General features: G+C 35.8%; 3 protein-coding genes across 3 annotated transcripts; all 3 read right to left on the bottom strand.

The window, feature by feature from the left end:
• Positions 1-3,036: 3,036 nt before the first annotated feature.
• On the bottom strand, positions 3,037-5,079 carry or61c3 (odorant receptor, family 61, subfamily C, member 3). Its single transcript, XM_048166882.1, has one exon. The coding sequence runs from the start codon at positions 4,751-4,753 to the stop codon at positions 3,827-3,829; it is 927 nt and encodes a 308-aa protein (XP_048022839.1). The 5' UTR covers positions 4,754-5,079; the 3' UTR covers positions 3,037-3,826.
• Positions 5,080-9,568: 4,489 nt separating this feature from the next.
• Positions 9,569-11,636, bottom strand: or61a1 (odorant receptor, family 61, subfamily A, member 1). Its single transcript, XM_048167010.1, has 2 exons — positions 11,565-11,636; positions 9,569-11,356 (listed from the first exon to the last, which is right to left on the bottom strand). Exon 2 carries the CDS (start codon positions 11,341-11,343, stop codon positions 10,405-10,407), a length of 939 nt encoding a protein of 312 aa, XP_048022967.1. The 5' UTR covers positions 11,344-11,356; positions 11,565-11,636; the 3' UTR covers positions 9,569-10,404.
• Positions 11,637-15,010: 3,374 nt separating this feature from the next.
• LOC125252974 (olfactory receptor 14J1-like) lies at positions 15,011-17,636 on the bottom strand. Its single transcript, XM_048166696.1, has one exon. It carries the CDS (start codon positions 17,520-17,522, stop codon positions 16,566-16,568), a length of 957 nt encoding a protein of 318 aa, XP_048022653.1. The 5' UTR covers positions 17,523-17,636; the 3' UTR covers positions 15,011-16,565.
• Between the last annotated feature and the right edge of the window lie 1,577 nt (positions 17,637-19,213).

Genomic DNA, 19,213 nt, shown 5'->3' with positions numbered 1-19,213 from the left:
AGTTTCTCAAATGAATGCTTTTATTATAGCCCCTACGTCACATACTTATTACAAACACATGTCTTGTCTTCAAGAACTGTATTACAAAGGAACAATTTCACAGAGAGGTAAACAATAGCCTATTAGTTTTATTATTCCAGCAGTGCTATTAAATATTCAGACAAATTAACAGTTTATCATATAGGTTCCCCTTAACATGATGGGGAATCCTTGATCATCTGATGCTATTAGATGACAATCAGTGTTATATACACAACCATTAAACATATGTTAATCCTTAAGGCATCTCTGACACATCTGTCCATGTACATTATTCCAAATCAAAGGCATGTGATGAGTTAAAGTACAGAAAACTATTAGGTATAAGACTGGGTTCACATGGTGGACTTTTGAGGAACTTCTGCTACATCATTTTCAGTTCTCAAAGAAAATGTGATACACAGCATCTGAAAAGAAGAAGAAATACAAGTATTTTAAAATAGATTATAATTGACATGACAGACACTCTTAAAAGAAAAGGTTCTATAGAAACTTAAAGGGTTCTGTCATATAAGGGGTGCCCATCGTGGGGTGATTTTATGGATTTAGTTCTAATTTTGTTTTTAATAAACAACTCATAAAGACAGATTATCACTAAAAAATTTGAAATAACCCATTAAACTTAAAAGTATACGCAATCCTATAAGACACTTCTCCTTATATATTTTTCTAAGAGTGTATTGCTATGATATTAGGCATATAGGCATAAATATAACAGAACTTACAAGAATCCCTTGCCACAGCCTAAGGGTCCAAAGTAAAGCTCTGAAGGCAGACACACTCCTTGTCTGCAAACTCCACTCAGACTTGCACAGCTCCAGGGAAATGATGCTGCCTCATTCTCTTTGCCTTAGACGGAAATGAAATGTTTTAACACTGACAGATCTACCAAAATGATAAAAAGTGATTTGGACCCATGTATCCATGAGTTTTAGCCATGAGTTCTGCTGTTCTACAATTAAAAATTTTCCCAGAAATGTAAAGTTTTAGATTTACACAAGCACATATGCATTAAATAAAAAGTCAAAGTCAGTTTAAACACTTCTACCACCAAATGCAAACTTACAGTGCAATGCTAAGACGACAAGGACAAGCAAGACAAGTATACTCTGTGGTTTCATGTTGGTTTCTTCGGATGATGGCTCTCCTGGGACGTTTGACCAGTACTCTGGTCAGGCTGGGTCTTATTTTACAAGTGTCTCTAGAAGGAGGAGTAACTCAACTAAAGCCACTCCAATCAGACTTTTAGTTAAAAATTTAATTATGTAGCAGAATGAATGGACGTACTGTTCTTAATCTCATTTGGTGTAATCAGAAAATACCAAAAACGCAAGAGGCATTCACACCATCACGTGTTTGGGGCTGTAGCAAATTATCAACGTAAAAAAAAAAAAAAAAAAATCACCTGATCTGAAACACATGCTTATCCTGATGGCTATAATTTTAGGTGTCTTAAACTTGAAGATCCTCACATTGCTGAGTCCCACTATATTTGACTCTTGTATGTGCCAATGTGGTTTTATTATGTTCACTTCTGTACACAACACTTGGAATTTTAGTTTGGAGGAAAGAATTCACAAGCAGATGTTTGAAACACATACTGAATCACTTTTTTGTGATTTTTTTCTCTCTCTCAAACCTTATAGTTATGGCCCTTGTATTAATTGCTTTCTTGCATGTCAACTAGCCTCATTTCCCAAGCAAATATTACAAGAAATAATAAACTAATGTTGGAAAGTTTAAAAGTTACTTGGCAAACGAAATAGTACAGTTTTGTTATGTAACTATGTAGAGGAAAGAGAAAATTCAGAAAAGTGTGATCAAATTTATAGGGTGAAATAATGTACACTTTCAATTATATATATATATATATATATATATATACACACACATATATATCTTTACATAAAAATATTTACATGCAATCTACCCATATATTATTTAACGATTTGGAGCATCATCTTTTTGCACTATAGCATTTTTTCAAATTCAGTTTAATTAGTGATAGGCATCAGCAAACAATAATATAATAACGGAACAACTAGAATGATATTCAAACCTTTGGATTTTGGCATGCCAGTAATCTTGCAAAAATCATGTACATGTAGGTTTTTAACCAGAAGATGGCACCAAAGTGTTACTTTGACACTTTTGATAGTTTCAGCGTTATTATTGTTCATGACACCCTATATTGAGCCATTATATTTATGAAAACTAACCACTGTTTTAATGCATGTGGTACAGGCCTGCTTTGTCCTTTATCGGCTTTAATACCACAAAAGATATGCAGTGTCAAATGCATAAATGTTTCTTGACCAGCAAATCAACATATTAGAATGATTTCTGAAGGATCATGTGACACTGATTGGAGTAATGATGCTGAAAATTCAGCTTTGATCACAGGAATAAATTACATTTTTAAATTTATTTAAATGGAAACAATTATTTTAAATTGCAATAATATTTCACAAAATTAATGTTTTACTGCATTTTAGATTAAATAAACACAGCCTTAGTAAGCACATAGACTTCTTTCAAAAACATTGAAAAATTGTAATGTTTCCAAAGTTTTGACAGGTATATAAATTTGAATGTTTGCGCCATCTATCAGTTATTGTGAACTTTTAGGCAGAAATCCCATCAGTCAAATATTTGCTGAAGCCAATTTTATTTGTTCTTGAGAATTTTTGCAATTTTGCTGTGCTGAAATGCTTCAGAAATATTAACAAATTATATATTACATTAACAAAATCAGTCATAAGTCACATGGGTATATTTGTAGCAATAGAAAAAAATTAACAAAAAATCAAAATTATTGGTTTTTCTTTTATGCCAAATATCATTAGTATATTAAGATATTTTGTACATTTTCTACCATAAATATATCAAAAAATTATTTTTGTGAGTGGATAAACATTGCCAAGGACTTCATTTAGACAACTTTAAAGGTGATTTTCTCAATATTTAGATTTTTTTTTTGCACCCTCAGATTCCAGATGTTCAAATAGTTGTATCTTATCCAAATATTAACAAACCATACATCAAAGCTTAATTATTTAGCTTCCAGATGATGTATAAATCTCAAATTCAAAAAATTGACCCTTATGACTGGTTTTGTGGTTTAGGGTCACAAATAAGAATGATGGATCAACTATAACTATATGCAAGCTATGGATAAGCCACATTTGCTTTCTTAGTCTGATAAATTCTGCAAATTTTCTTTACTTCATAGGTTGCATTATCATCTTAACATTTGGCTGGATGTGTTTTGGTTGGAGGCAGTGAAGCAGAAGTAGTTAGACATGTGAAATTATAATGAAAGTATATGGCTTGCCAATAATCTTACAAATATCCTGTGTGGCATTTAGGTTTTTACCAGAAGATGGCATCAAAGTGTTACATTGATAGTCGTTTTCTCGTCTGAGATTCAGTTATCATTGTTCATTCAATACAGATCCACTGTATAATGAGAACTAACTAAGCATGTGATACTAGCCTCATTCATTTTTTTTATTGACTTTAATAACATTAAAGATGTGTTATATGCAGTGTCAAATGCTAAGGCATAAGCAATTGTTATAAATATACATATATTTCTTAGCCATTAAATCATGTACATTTAAACAGCTCAAAATACATTATCCTTTTTAAATAACATTATATGAGCACATGCTTGCTTCTGCAGTTCAAAATAAAACTTTTATCATTGTCACTTTTAATGAATCGTCACTGCGACGCACAATGACACAAAAAGCAGTCAGCACTAAATTATTCATAACAGTGAATGCTACATGTTTTTAAACCTTGAACTTCGGAAAATATACAATATTTTTGCCCTAATTGGAGCTAATTTTATACCATATATTAAAGGATTGATAAAAGGGGGAACAGTCAGGAATATAACAGACAAAATAGTATGAGACAATGTTTTTGTTCTTAATTCTGTCTGGGAAGAATCAAAAAAGGAACAGGCTACGTAGTTCAGAAAGGTAATCAAGTGTGGCGTACATGTGCTGAAGAACTTTTCTTGATTTACTTTAGATTTTCTACAAGCTAGAATTATTTTAAAATAGGAAATCAGAACCAAACCAATTAAGACAGACATGCTGATATACATCCATCCATTAAAAATCCCATGTGAAATATCTTGTCTGCATCCAAGATTCACCAAGGACAGGTTTTCACAGAAAAGTTTACTTATGTCATATCTGCAAATAGGGTTTTTAATAGCCAGTAAAATGGCTAATAGACTTGCAAAACAAGGAAATGCCCAAAGAAAAATCACCAGGCAAAGCACAGTGAAAGGTGACATAATACTATGATAATGTAAAGGTTGACATATCGCTATGTATCTATCAACCGCCATGACACTTAAATTTGTAAATTCACCAACTGCATAGACGACAATGACAAGACCTTGTACAATGCATTCCTCAAGTGAAATCCTATTTGTTTCTGTGAGTAAATACACCAAGGCCCTGGGATAAAACCCTGTAGTTCCACACAGATCATTAACACAGAGATTACACAAGAAAATGTACATCGGCTCATGCAGAGCTTTCTCAAAAGCAATAATCATAATCAAGGTGGCATTCAGAACAACAGTCAAAAGGTAACCTGGAAGTGCAATAGAAAAAAATATGATCTTGCTGGTCCAGTCCCACTCATTCAGAGCTGTGACAGTGAGAATGTGGGAAAGGGAGATGTTTTCCATTCCTTCTCAAAATCCGGCTCCAGATCAAACAATGCTGACACAAATAACCTAGTATTTCTCTAGTGTTCAGTCTTGTGTATCTTGTGTTACTGTTGGAAGAAAAAAAAACATTTAAAATAAATGTTGTACTAAACCATTAAAAATGACAAAAAACAACCAAAAGTCTTGGCTTAAAGTTCGAGAAGGCCTCTGAACTCCTCTTTAAGAGAGTCACCTTTCACTCTGCTCACAGCTGTATGAGAGAACTTTATATACAGTCAGATGCAACATAATGATCTAACAGTCTGAAAGTGACGTGAAGCCAAGTGTGTTGTCCCATACTTTGTGCTCTGCATTTCACCCATCCAAGTGCACACACACAGCAGTTAAAAACACACATACACACACAGTGTACACACACCCGGAGCAGTGGGCAGCCATTTTTTTTTTTTTTTTTTTTTTTTGTAGTTGTTTTTGTTTTTATGCTGCGGCACCCAGGGAGCGATTGGGGGTTACCTCAGTTGTGGGTAATGAGAGTGGAAGAAAACGCTGTTCATTCACTCATGCAAAGTTGATCTTAGGTTGACAGTTTCTATGACTTTATCCTTCTGTAATTCTGAAGCAACAAGTTCCATCAGAAACTCTTTAACTCAGCTAAAATTAAGTCTTATCATAAACACAGATGGCTTCATAGTAAAGCAAACAATTAAAGGGGTCATGAAATGGATTGTTATTATATTATAATGTTTCCTGAGGTACACTAATAATGTTAATATGATTTTTACATCAAATAATTGTCATAATTTAGAAATAAATGGCTATTTTCTACCCTGATTTTAGGCCTCTGATTTTCTGTTTGAAGGGGCATGTCTGCTGTGAGACTTCGGTGTAAACACCCACTAGGGCTGGGCGATATATCGCATGCGATTGTCACACGCATTTCGTCAGTAAAGCCGGTTTCCTGATTACCACTAAATCGCCATCACCTGCTTTCAAATGCAGCGGCATTTAATAGACAGAATCGTAGTTCACCGACAAGCTACGCAATATCGCGTTCATTATTGAAGGCGATTCATCTGCGATAATGAACGTGATATTGCGTAGCTTGTCAGTGATCTACGGTTCTGTCTATTAAATGGCGCTCCATTTGAAAGCAGGTGATGGGGATTTCGTGGTAATCAGGGAACCGGCTTTACTGACGAAATGCGCGTGACAATCGCATGCGATATATCGCCCAGCCCTAACACCCACTGTGATTGGCTGACATGTTTGCAATTGAAATGTGGAATCCTTTAGAACAGGGGTGTCAAACACAGCGTTGGGTGTAACGCATTACTAATGCCGCGTTCCAGGCAACCCGTAACCCATGTTTTTCTAACCTTCTACCCGTGAAAGTGCACTGGAACAGCAGTCAAACCCGTGACTTCCTACCCGTGAACTCGTACTAGATCGATGTACTCCCAGTTACACATTCTGATGTCACATAGCCCGCGAAACATCAATGGCAGCCCCTATGGATGCTGTGTTTATGCAAGTGCACGGTAAAATAACGTAAAATAAAAGGTATAACAGCCTCTCTTGCCTTATGCGTCATTTTCCTCCTCCGTTTCCCTCAAATAAGCAAGGAGTAAACACCTTTGGCGATAGAAATGATTGTAAATGAGCATAAGCCCCGTATGGTCCGCCATGCTGGTTTGTTTACACTCAGGCAGTTTGGCGTGACTTGCCTGGAACACTACAAAGTCGTGAGTCGTGGTTTGAAGTCGTGACTACCAGGCTCAAAAACCTGCCTGGAACGCAGCACAAGTATTCATTTTTTAGGTAATTTAATTACAGTTACTTATAATGTACTTGCGTTACATACTGTAAAATAGTTCAACAGTTCTGTTTAAATCAATATTTAATTTAAAATCTAAATTTGTCGTCTAAAAGTAAAAGTGAACGCTGCCTCTTTAAAATCGTTAGCTGTAGTGCAGTTGCGCGTGAGTTTGCAACTTCGCACCAGTTGGCTGTGTTGTCGCTGTCTGAAGATGTCGGTAGAATCGAGTTGCCAAAATGCCCGTCTCGGCATATTCGCGTTGGTTATGTGAATGTGAACCATAGACTGTAAAAAAAGATGGACGACGCGACGCCGCTTCCTTTAATTGTATTGAACTGAAGCCAAAACGGACACCGATGGGCACTGACACGTTACGCAAAAACGTCAAAAAAAAAAAAAAAAAGTTTGGAGCCTGGGCATGTGCAGAAAGAATCGTCAGTGGAGCCCGGAGGTGGAGTCGCGGTATCAAACTTCCGCCCAGACGACTGCGTCATCATTGATGTATTTTAAATAAGCTATATAAATTATATACAATTTAAAATTCTACCTATAAAATAATAGGCTATTCTGTTTCTAGAGCAATAATATTTTTGAAACAGCAAATTCAGTAGATAAACTCAATATAATATGTCACTAGAAACAACTCTAAAATGTCAGAAACGGTCCTGCCATTTTAAATAAAGGGTTAAACTAACGTTACAGGAGATCGATTGCTGTAGACAGAGCTCTATAATTAATTAGAGTAGGCTATCATTAGTTTTATCCTGCTAATTATTATTTTATACCCATAAAAATAATTAGTAACTGCCAGATAACGATCACCTGCTTTTTTCCCGTCATGGCTAACGTTAGGTGTGTTATCTTAACTAATAACGTTTATTAATTAGCTTATGAAGCCCACATTTAACGTTACCGAGAAAAGCTCAGATATCCGTCAGATCCTGTAGGGCAGTTAATACAGTTTACTGCTGAATAACTCATTTTGTCGGTGTGAAATAACACAGAAATTGAAAATTAATAGTTAGTTATATATCTTGAATCTCCCCTCGAAGCCCTCAGAGAAGCTGTCAATCAACGGTGAATCACGACGACGCGCCCCATTTCTACAGCACCAAATTGCTAGCTAAAATCAAACGTATCACAAAAACGAACAATTGTATATAAATCAGCGTGATAACAACTACCTTAAATGACCAAAACCATCTTTCGGAAAATTTTATTTGAAGCATAATCTATTTTTATGTTTTAACTTAAGTCTCATTCTTCTGCATTGAGAGGGCGGGGTTTATGACCTGTACTGCATCCAGCCTCCAGGGGGCAATCAAAGAGCCTGCAGCTTCACTTTTCAGGACGTATGAGGCACACTCTGGCTGCGTCCGAAAACCTAGGTAGCCGTCTTGCTGCCTCGCTGTCTTATAAGAGAATGACTTGTACGGCAGCGTTTGTGCATGGAGGTACCTCACGAAACTGATTTCGGACAGACTTCTGAGGCAGCGTAACAGTTTAATGATCTACAACAATATAGCGCGAGCTTTGGTGAGAACTAAACAAATAATTACAGTAGTAATTTCTCGATAGAAATTATATCAAAATTGAAATATGTTGGTCAAAATTGTACATTTATACACAAACTGAGCAGCAAACGCAACTTTCGGACACCATCTTTATTTTTCTAGCTCAACTGTCACAGAATGGAAAGCACAGGATTGTGGGATATCAAAGGCAGCTAAGGATACATCCATGCTTCCTTCAAAAATCGATCTGAGGAAGGTATCTCATGAGACAGGAAGTGAAGCTAACATTGGATTCGGACGTGCCTTGATGCCTTACTTCCTTGAAATGTGTCCTCAGAAGGCAGCATTTTCCAGTTTTCGGACACAGCCCCGATGTGAACAGCATGTGTAACAGCATATTGTCTCCGTCCATTAGGTCTAGTGACAGCAGCTTTTAAATCATGCTACTGTCTACTATTGGCTGTTTGTATTATAAATGATAATTAAAAAAAAACCTAAAGCTTTAATAAGGATTAATCTATATTTAATTTATACAGTTATGACTATGCAGAGTTATTTTATATTTGATTATTCAATTTCTGTGGTATTTTTACTCACTACTATTAGACCTACCTGGAAAAAAAAAATATAGCATTGTTTTATTTGTATTTTTATATATTTTTACCGTGGTATTGAGTATTGTGCACTTTTGGTGGTATCGGTACCGAGTACGACTACTAGATTTTTGGTATAGTGACATCCCTATTTGTTACTAAAAAAAATTAAGTATTATAAAGTAATTAAAAGTATTATAGTATATGTTTTAATGAAGTTAAAATGTTTTAAAAAGCTATAAAAGGCTAAACTATTCCATGTTTGACTAAATTATTAAAAGAGTTTCCTTTCTATTGTCTATCCGGTAAAGGTTTATAGGGATTTTAAGAAGTAATTAAAAAGTTACTTATTGAGTAATTAAATTACTTTTCAGACAGAGTAATTAGAAAAGTATTTTAAATACAACATTGATGATGTAATTAGTAATTAATTACTTTTTTGAAGTAACTTACCCAACACTGGTCAAACATATGGCCCGCGGGCTAAATACGGCCCACAAACGTGTCCAGTGTGGGATGATTGGATGATTTGAACTATGATTTAAAAAAAATAGAGATGCACTAGTCCACTGGTCATAAATCCAAATTTTTTTTTAGTTTTATTTTGGTCAATCTTTATTCCGGGCTTGCAAACAAAGTGCTTTGTAATAATTTCCCAAAATTTAATTTGTGTGGAAATATTTACGATGTCTGTAAACAGGACATTAACACAAGCACACGCTTAATACGTTCCAATCAAAGTTTTTTTTACAGCTTGATTATATAAATGCTTTTTTACTGATGACAAGGACATTTTAAGTTATGGAACTTGCAGGATAATTCCCCGGGCGCCACAGCAATGGCTGCCCACTGCTCCGGGTGTGTGTTCACGGTGTGTGTGTTCACTGCTGTGTGTGTGCACTTGGATGGGTTAAATGCAGAGCACAAATTCCGAGTATGGGTCACCATACTTGGCCACATGTCACTTCACTTTCACTTTTTAATAATGATAAAAGACCTCTTATATGCCAAAAGACCAAGGAAAATTTGATTTCTTATATCATGACCCCTTTTATTCTGAGTGAATTGTAAGGCCGACTATTCCTTTTAAGGGCTCCACAGTTCCTCACGTTTTTCCAAGAACAGTAGCTTTTATCTTAACCTGCTATTTTTAATGAATTACTTTTACTTTTTCTTAGCATCTATGAGCATAATTACAGAAGCAACAGGCAACAATATAATTACTCCACTTACATAATAACCCTACTCTGGCTGTTTCCTAAAATATTTACACAGATAAAAAAAAAAAAAAACCATTTATAATTACAACCCTGTTGTTAACTTATTTCAAGCTAAGATCATATTTTTATTGTTTTAGTAGCCCTTATTTAGTCATTTACAAATTGATAAAGTAGTTAAACTTGCCATGGTGGCAGACGTGAATGCAGAAATTAGAAATCACTCTTTATATTTATATAAAATATTCCATAAGTGAATACAGATAATTAATTTGATTAATTATCTTTTCTAGGGAAGGACAAGTGGATCAGTGTTTTAATGATTAAATGAGTTGCATTGCAATCTTTTTTAACTGATATTCATATTGTATTTATTGTATATTTAATATCATACAGTTTTACCACAAGCTCATGGTTTTTATTTTGACATTTATCATAACAGTCATGAATCATCAGGGAGCACGCAGCCCACACTTGCAAGCAATGTTATATTTCCAGGTCTATTGTGTAATGATTCAGTAAGCAATGCTCAGTCAGTATGTTTTGATCTTAAGCTTTGGAATACATACTTTACTTTGGTCCTAATAGGAGTTAGAACAATTCCATATATTATAGGATTGAGCAGAGGTGGAACAATCACAAAGGAAACTGACAAAAAGTTTTTAAAACCCTGAGGCAGATTGCTAGTTCCAAACAGCTCATATAGGGCATTAAAAAGTGACCACACCACATAATTCAAAAAGGCTACCAAATGTGGTAGACATGTGGTTATGAACTTCTTGTGGTTTTGAACAGAGTGTTTACAAGAGATCAGTATTTTTATATATGATAAAAACACAAACCATACCAGAGCATTCACAGCACACGTTAAAATACCATTGATCACATACTGAGCAGTGTCCACCCTGCAGGCAAGTCTCTCCAAGACCCAGGTTTCACAGTACAGTTTGTTTATCTGATTCATGCAAATCGGAAACCTGAGCGTCATCAGTATGATCAGTATTGCAGTGCAGCAGGGAAACATCCATATGAAAGTCAGCAGCCTCCAAACAGTCATAGTTGTCATGACAGTATGGTAGTATAGCGGTCTGCAGATTGCTAAATACCTATCGAATGCCATTACGCTCAAATTAGTAAACTCACCTATTGCATAGGTGAAAATGGCAAAACTTTGGATGGCACATTGTTCCAGAGAAATTACATTGTGTTTGTTAAGTAAATAATACAGTAGGGATGGATAAAATCCTGTGGCTCCGTATAATCCATTTATACATAAATTGCACAAAAAAATGTACATAGGCTGGTGGAGAACTTTCTCCAGAACAATTATGAAAATCAAGACTGCGTTGACAAAAATGGTCAGAAAATAGCCTGGGAGGGCAAAAGAGAATATAGTGATCCTGCTGGACCTGCTGGTGTCGTTTAGAGCTGTGAGAGAGAACAAGGAGAAGGAGGAGACGTTGTCCATTCCACTTGACAAACTAATGCAGACCAGACAAAAATGCATAAACAAAAGCATCTTAGGAAAAGTACAATAATCAGTGCTTATTTTACACTTCCTCACATGCATTTTCTTTTTGTATACACACATTATGGTCCTACACATAGCGTATTTACAGTCAAATACTTTATGCAGCAGAGAAAATCCTTTGATGAGAAAATTAATGAACTGAGTTGTGACGTTTGTACCTGAAAAAAAGAGTGTTAATCTTGAGGTTTTCTTGAAAGTTCTTCCTATACCGTTCTGTGCTCTGAGGGAGATTTCCAAGCACTCATGGCTGAATCACTTGTAAAGTTTATATAACAGATGGGATGGGTTTATCAGCCCTTTGATAATTAGGGTGTTCATGCTTTTAGACAGCAAATAATATACAAAAGGTGATGTCACTCCTTTATTGTTGTCTTGCTATAGCTTTTTGTTGAATTGCTGATAATCCTTACATCTAAGTCCCTTTAGGAAAAAATACTGCATTATTTTTAATGCAGTATAGTGATTTTATTGACTTTTTAACAGACTTTAATAAAAACACAATATGAATTTTGAGGTAACCCTAACCACAAAGTGATTAAGCAATCATGTCAGCATGAATTAATTAAAAAAATTAATATTCCATGGCAGAGACAAAAATAATGTATCAAATATTATTATAAATATAACATACAATGGGGGGGTGGGGGGTTGATTGATTTAATTTGATTTATAAACTTATGATTCGATTTATACGGAGCCCCGCACATGACATGCAAGAAAAAAAATTAAATTGTGCGCACGATTTACTAATTCATTCCCTCGATTTACTAAAAAGTGCGGATGATTTACTGGGCCCTATTTTAACGATCTGAAACGCAAGTATCAAAGCGCGAAGCGCAAGTAACTTTGTGGGCGGGTCTCGGCGCTGTTGCTATTTTCCCGGCGGGATAAATGGCTCTTGCGCCCGGCGCAAATCTAAAATGGGTTGGTCTGAAGTAGCTTCATTATTCATAGGTGTGGTTTGGGCGTAACGTGAAATAAACCAATCAGAGTGTCATCTCCCATTACCTTTAAGAGCGAGATGCGCTCGCGCCATGGCGGATTGCTATTTACATTGCGTACACGCGATGAGTCAGTTAATATATATGTGTGTGTGTGTATTGGCACGATTGTTCAATTAATTAGCCAATTTCGTTCATCATTATAAGTAGTAATAGGCTGAATTGAAAATAGGTAGCCTAATTCTAATACACGCAATGACTATTCATCATTACATTTTTATATTTATGTACACAATAATATTCTTTTACACTGTAATCCTTTTGTTTTTAATATTTGGCATGTTTGTGTGATGCGCATCCCTGTGTGTAATAAGCAAAGTCAACGCGCACTGTGGACGCGCCCAGAGGCGCAGTTTCTACCAACGCGCTCTAACAAAAAAATATTGCGCCATTGACTTTAGACCAGGTTTGAGTTGGTCTATGGCGCAGTCTATTTTCAGCTCCTTAAAATAGCAATGCGCGGGCAATGCGCCTGAACACACCTCCTTTTTTGCGCTGAACCGCCCAGGGAGCGCAAGTTCATTCACTAGTTTAGCGACGTGCTTCTGTGGAGGGAAAAGCGCGCTTTGCGCGGGTGCAAAATAGGAATGACACATGCGTCGGTGTACAAAGTCAATTGCGCTGGGTGCAAGATAGGGCCCACTATTTGTTCCCTCGATTTACTAAAACGTGCACATGATTTACTATTTCCTTCTCTCAATTTATAAATCATGCACATGATTTATAAATTGAGGGAATTAAATGGTAAAATGACGCCAGGCGTAATGCAAGTGTTTTTTGCTAGCTTCAGCCCAACGCAGTTATCATTTTCACGTCCAGCGCCCATGTTGTTTAAATAACAAATGCACTCATGCCCATTTGTGCGCCCATGGGGGTGCTGGTCTGAAAACGAGGTGTGTTCAGGCACATTGTTGGCGTGTTGCTATTTTGAGGCAACTGAAAACGTCTGCGCCATTGACCAAAAAAAAAAAACCTGTTCTGAAGTAAATGACCCAGTATTTTTTGGCGCGTTAGTTCCACTATTTAAATAGCAGTCCGTCATGGTGCAAGCGCACCTGGCTTTTGAAGGGAATGGGAGATGACACTTTGATTGGTTTATTGCATGTTACGCCCAAAACACACACATGACTCATTATGAGAGTAGGTACAACTCTTTTGCGCCAACCATTTTTTTCATTGTTAAACTAGCAAAAGTAGATTTTGGACTAAGTGCACCTACGCCATGTGTTTCAAACTTGTTAAAATTAGATCGTTAAAATAGGGCTCCTAGTTTCCAAGTGTGTTCCAATGCAATTTATCTGGGGGGTTTTCTCTCAAAATCCCCAGTCGGGACATTCTAAAATGCTTGTGAAAAACGCTTAACGTGGCTTAATGTTGGCCTTTCTAAGACAGTTATATTAACAGACCAAACTGAGTAAACATTATACAAATAAACCATATGTACAGAAAATCAGTTGAGCCCAGAATTTGAACGCAGCAAGTTTAATTTTAAGCGTTTTCCTCTCATAGAAAGCGCTTAACATGGCTTAATGTACTAAGACAGGGATAGTAAAATACCAAACTCCGTAAACATCATACTAATAAAACATATTATGTAGAGCAAAGCAGATGAGCCCAGAATATGAACGCAATTCATTTAATTTATACGTTGTGTTTTCCTCCCATATAAAACCATTATAAAGAAAACGCTTAGGGCCCTATTTTAACGATCTGAAACGCAAGTGTCAAAGCGCGAAGCGCAAGTAACTTTGTGGGCGGGTCTCGGCGCTGTTGCTATTTTCCCGGCGGGATAAATGGCTCTTGCGCCCGGCGCAAATCTAAAATGGGTTGGTCTGAAGTAGCTTCATTATTCATAGGTGTGGTTTGGGCGTAACGTGAAATAAACCAATCAGAGTGTCATCTCCCATTCCCTTTAAGAGCGAGATGCGCTCGCGCCATGGCGGATTGCTATTTACATGGCGTACACGCGATGAGTCAGTTAATATGTGTGTGTATTGGCACGATTGTTCAATTAATTAGCCAATTTCGTTCATCATTATAAGTAGTAATAGGCTGAATTGAAAATAGGTAGCCTAATTCTAATACACGCAATGACTATTCATCATTACATTTTTATATTTATGTACACAATAATATTCTTTTACACTGTAATCCTTTTGTTTTTAATATTTGGCATGTTTGTGTGATGCGCATCCCTGTGTGTAATAAGCAAAGTCAACGCGCACTGTGGACGCGCCCAGAGGCGCAGTTTCTACCAACGCGCTCTAACAAAAAAATATTGCGCCATTGACTTTAGACCAGGTTTGAGTTGGTCTATGGCGCAGTCTATTTTCAGCTCCTTAAAATAGCAATGCGCGGGCAATGCGCCTGAACACACCTCCTTTTTTTGCGCTGAACCGCCCAGGGAGCGCAAGTTCATTCACTAGTTTAGCGACGTGCTTCTGTGGAGGGAAAAGCGCGCTTTGCGCGGGTGCAAAATAGGAATTACACATGCGTCGGTGTACAAAGTCAATTGCGCTGTGTGCAAGATAGGGCCCTCTATGTCACTAGCCTAGTAAGTGATATTAAAAGATCAAATTCTGCACAAACCAATTTTTCTGTATAGCATGCTTTATTAGTGTTTGCTATAGCCTACACGTTTTTCTAGACATCGTAATCTTTTGGTAATATACAAATAAATGTGAATGAACTGATCTAGGCTATAAATCTATTCTCTATTATAGACCAGATAAAACTGTAGCTATTTCGTACACATCACATACAATATGTCATTTTAATGAGAAAAAGATGTTGTTTTAACGACATAACATATCGTTTTTAAGAGAAAATATGTCATTTTAACGACATAACATCTCGTTTTTATGAGAAAAGATGTTGTTTTAACAACATAAAATCTCGTTTTTACTAGAAAAGATGTCGTTTTAACAACATAATATCTCGTAATTATGACATGATTGAGTGGAAAAAATAATATCTATGTGGCAGCAATGCACCACCGTAGTAATGGCATTGAATAGTGCCCGAGTTTTTGAAGCTCCAAAAAACACATCCATCCATCATACATGTAAAAGTAATCCATATGACTGCAGTGGGTTAATAAATACCTTCTGAAGTGAAGCAAATATCCATAATAAAAACCTTTTAAACCATAATTTTTTCAATAATCAATAATCACTGGCTTCCAGCAACGGCTGTATGCACATTCATGAGAGTCAAGTTTTTTTTTTTTTTTTTTTTTAACAGTATATAGTTATATACAGTATATGTCCACTTGATGTCCAAACTGTTTTTTAATAGCATGTCAGTTTGCATAGGAATTAAGTGTAAAACCTCTGCAAAAACCTCATGCTGAGTCGCCACCCTCTCTCGCTCATCCTGCACCTTTTTTTTTTAAACAATAAATGAGCAATTTGACATTTGCAGTACCTATGTTGTGGTGTCTTGTTTATTCATTGATCTGATTGCTAATGAAGATGAACAACTTGCTCACACTTTTTATAAGGAGGGAATTTCCCAACTTTGAATATTTAAATGTTTATGACTTTTGCAATGTAAGAATATATAGGGATACTCGTTCTGCAATATTATTACTGTATATCAAAAGAAAGCAAGGGAGCATCCTACACATAAAAAAAGTGACACAAGGGGTCCTGAACAAGCATCCATAATGAGACGAGTTGGGAGTGAGAACGTATTGCACAGACAGAAAATGTACAGTGTTTAAATAAGGGAATTTATCTAAAACATAGATAAAACACAAATTTACCATTGAATTTAAGACAATTCAGATGCTTTTAACAAAAGCTACCTACAGTGCAAGCCAAGAACTAAACCCATTATCATAGCAGCAGACATATGGAGCCAATTTCCAGTGTAAATGATCATCTATGTTCGCATGATTTACCTTAACACTAATAGTCATGAAAGAATGCATACTGTTAAAAATGTAAATCAATACATTTAACATTTTTTGCATTATGTAGCATCAACAGCATTCTTTGCCAACTGAGAAAATCTGAAACACAGCAAAAATGTATGTATGTAAATAAACCATTAGAAAGTTAGGTTTTAAACCTTTTTGAGCTTGTGAAACATTTACTTATAAACATTGTCATGACAACTGTTTTAGCATGTCTTTCAGAAAAGTACAGAAAATAATTACATTTTACGTCTTTTTGGTGCACGTGAAACATTTTCTCTTGCTGCAAGACGTGAAATAAAAACTCTTTTGCGCACTGCTCTAATATTTAACCCATAGATTACAGGATTAAGAACAGGTGGGACTATAACTAATTCTAAAGCCAAAAAATGACGCAGACTCTCTGAAATGTCATATGAAACATATCTGTTATACAGGAAATCAAACATCATAGCAAAAGTGAAATTGATCAGTGATAATATGTGTGGCAGACATGTTTGCCAGAATTTCCTTCTGTTTTCTAAAGATGCTTTACATGCAGAGATCAGTTTAATGTAGGATACAATGACAATAACTGCACAAATACAACATATGACACCAACGACATATCCATAGATATTATTAACAAAAGACGATTCACATGACAGTTTAACAATTGACCAGTTGTCACAATATAATTTATCAATGTGATTTTTACAAAATGGCCTCAAGTTTGATAACAGGACTGCTGTAACTGTAACGCAGTTGGGTACAATCCATGAAAACAGAATTAATTTCAAACAATTGAATGTAGTTAATTTGGAATGATAGTCTAAAGGTTTGCATATGGCTACATATCTATCATATGACATCACTGTTAATATTGTAAATTCACACAGTAAAGAGCTGTAAATAACAAAGGTCTGCAGAGCACACATGTGAGAGGAGATCACATATGAATCCAATATTAAATCAGACAGAAATTTAGGGTAGAATCCTGAGGCTCCATAAACCCCATTAATACACAGATGACTTAAGAATATGTACATCGGTTCATGTAGAGATTTCTCTATTATAATTACAATGACAAGACAAATATTCATTGACAAAATAAGCAGATAGAGGTAAAGAAAACAAGTGAAATATAAATGCCTATATGATTTTGAGTCTCTGGGCACCATAAGAGTCAGTTTCCCAGCATAAGACATGTTATCCATCACAAAATGGGTGGTCTCAAATCACAGTCACAGTCAATGAATATCATAGCACAGAAGAAGGCAAATAAACAGATCCACAGATGAAGAGCAGTGTGTTCCCAACTAGGAAATGACAAGATGTTGCTTGGCTTTATATTAAGTGATTTGTCATTTGGGAAATATGTAAAATATGTACTAAGATGTCTTGAGATTACTTATTTACTCTTCAACAAAAAATTGCACAGAATTGCTGAAATGAACAAATAAATATCACCCTGGACCACAAAACCAGTCATAAGGGTAATTTTTTTTTTTAAAATTGAGATTTATACATCGTCTGAAAGCTGAATAAATAAGCTTTCCATTGATTGTTGTTAAGATATGACAATATTTGGCCAAGATACAACTACTTGAAAATCTAGAATCTGAGGGTGCAAAAAAACAAAACAAACAAAAAAACCCCCCAAAACTTTGAAAAAATGGTCTCTAAAGTTGTCCAAATGAAGTCCTTACCAATGCATATCCACTCACAAAAATAATTTTTTTATATATTTACAGTAAGGAAATTTACAAAATATCTTCATGTCAGGAATATGTGTGTTTTGCCTTTTGTTTTTGGATTCTGTGTTTTAAGTTTGACTAACCCCCGGTTTCACAGACATGGCTTAAGCTAGTCCCAGACTAAAATGCATGTTTGATCTGTTTTAACTGAAAGAAACTTTTACTGACATATCACTGACATAAAATATTTCACTGCCATTGTTTTGTCTCAAGATGGAGACCAGTAATGTTTTTTTCTAGTGTACGTTTAAAAAAGCTACTAAAATATATCCTGATTGAACTAATGCTGCGTTCACACCAGACGCGAATTGCGCGAATAAAACGCCCTATTCACGCGTAGATGGACGCTTGGACATATTGAGTTTACTCGCTTCATTCGCACATGACATTCGCTTCATTAGTGAGTGAAAATCCCTTCACAACAGACGCGAATTCGCGTCATGAGAGGGGCTCTCCCGCTCCTTTATGTGTCCCAGACTCTCCCACTTCTTTTTGCACACTTCCTCTGAATAAACACAACTTGTCCCTGGGGAAATAATTGTAAATTACAGCGAATAAGCTCAATTGGTCATCTTTAGTTAGCTTGTAGTCTTAACCCTCTGGAGTCTGAGGCTGATTTGGGGCCTGGAGAAGTTTTGACATGCCCTGACATTTGTGCTTTTTTCATTTGTTCATAAACACATTAATGACACAAGTGTCATTACACTGTATTCAACACAAACTAGGCTACAATAATATGTAAGGAACATGTATGTACATGTTTTTGTTTTTGAAGGAATAATGTTTATGCGTGGTTATTGAAAAAACAAAAAACTTAAGTCACTGAAATAAGGCCTAAAAAAAGTATATTAAATCTGTGTTCACAAGACTTCTGGGTATTGGAGGTTGTAGACTAGAGTTTTTTGCTTCAGAATTATGTAAAAATTATGCTGCCTACTCCTTCATATAAAACAATATATTGATTTAGTTTTTGTAAGTCACTTTTTGTCAAGAGAAACAGTATGCGTGGAGGCGTGAATGATCATGAATAATGGGCCATTTACACCTGAGAAGACAAAATAATCAAATAATAATGACCTGAAATGACTTGCATATTAATGAGGCCTTTCAGTCAGGTAGGGTGTGAAAAAACCCTCTGTAATCATGTCTCA

This window comes from Megalobrama amblycephala, linkage group LG18, assembly GCF_018812025.1.
Source record: "Megalobrama amblycephala isolate DHTTF-2021 linkage group LG18, ASM1881202v1, whole genome shotgun sequence".
In the NCBI taxonomy this organism is placed as follows: domain Eukaryota; kingdom Metazoa; phylum Chordata; class Actinopteri; order Cypriniformes; family Xenocyprididae; genus Megalobrama; species Megalobrama amblycephala.
The sequence above is the reverse complement of the archived record's forward strand: the minus strand, read 5'-3'. Positions and strand labels throughout refer to the sequence as shown.

What these genes read in the sequence shown, in the direction of transcription:
- LOC125252974 (XM_048166696.1), bottom strand. Translation starts at nt 17,522, where the DNA reads ATGGATAACATGTCTTATGCTGGGAAACTGACTCTTATGGTGCCCAGA.
- or61c3 (XM_048166882.1), bottom strand. Translation starts at nt 4,753, where the DNA reads ATGGAAAACATCTCCCTTTCCCACATTCTCACTGTCACAGCTCTGAAT.
- or61a1 (XM_048167010.1), bottom strand. Translation starts at nt 11,343, where the DNA reads ATGGACAACGTCTCCTCCTTCTCCTTGTTCTCTCTCACAGCTCTAAAC.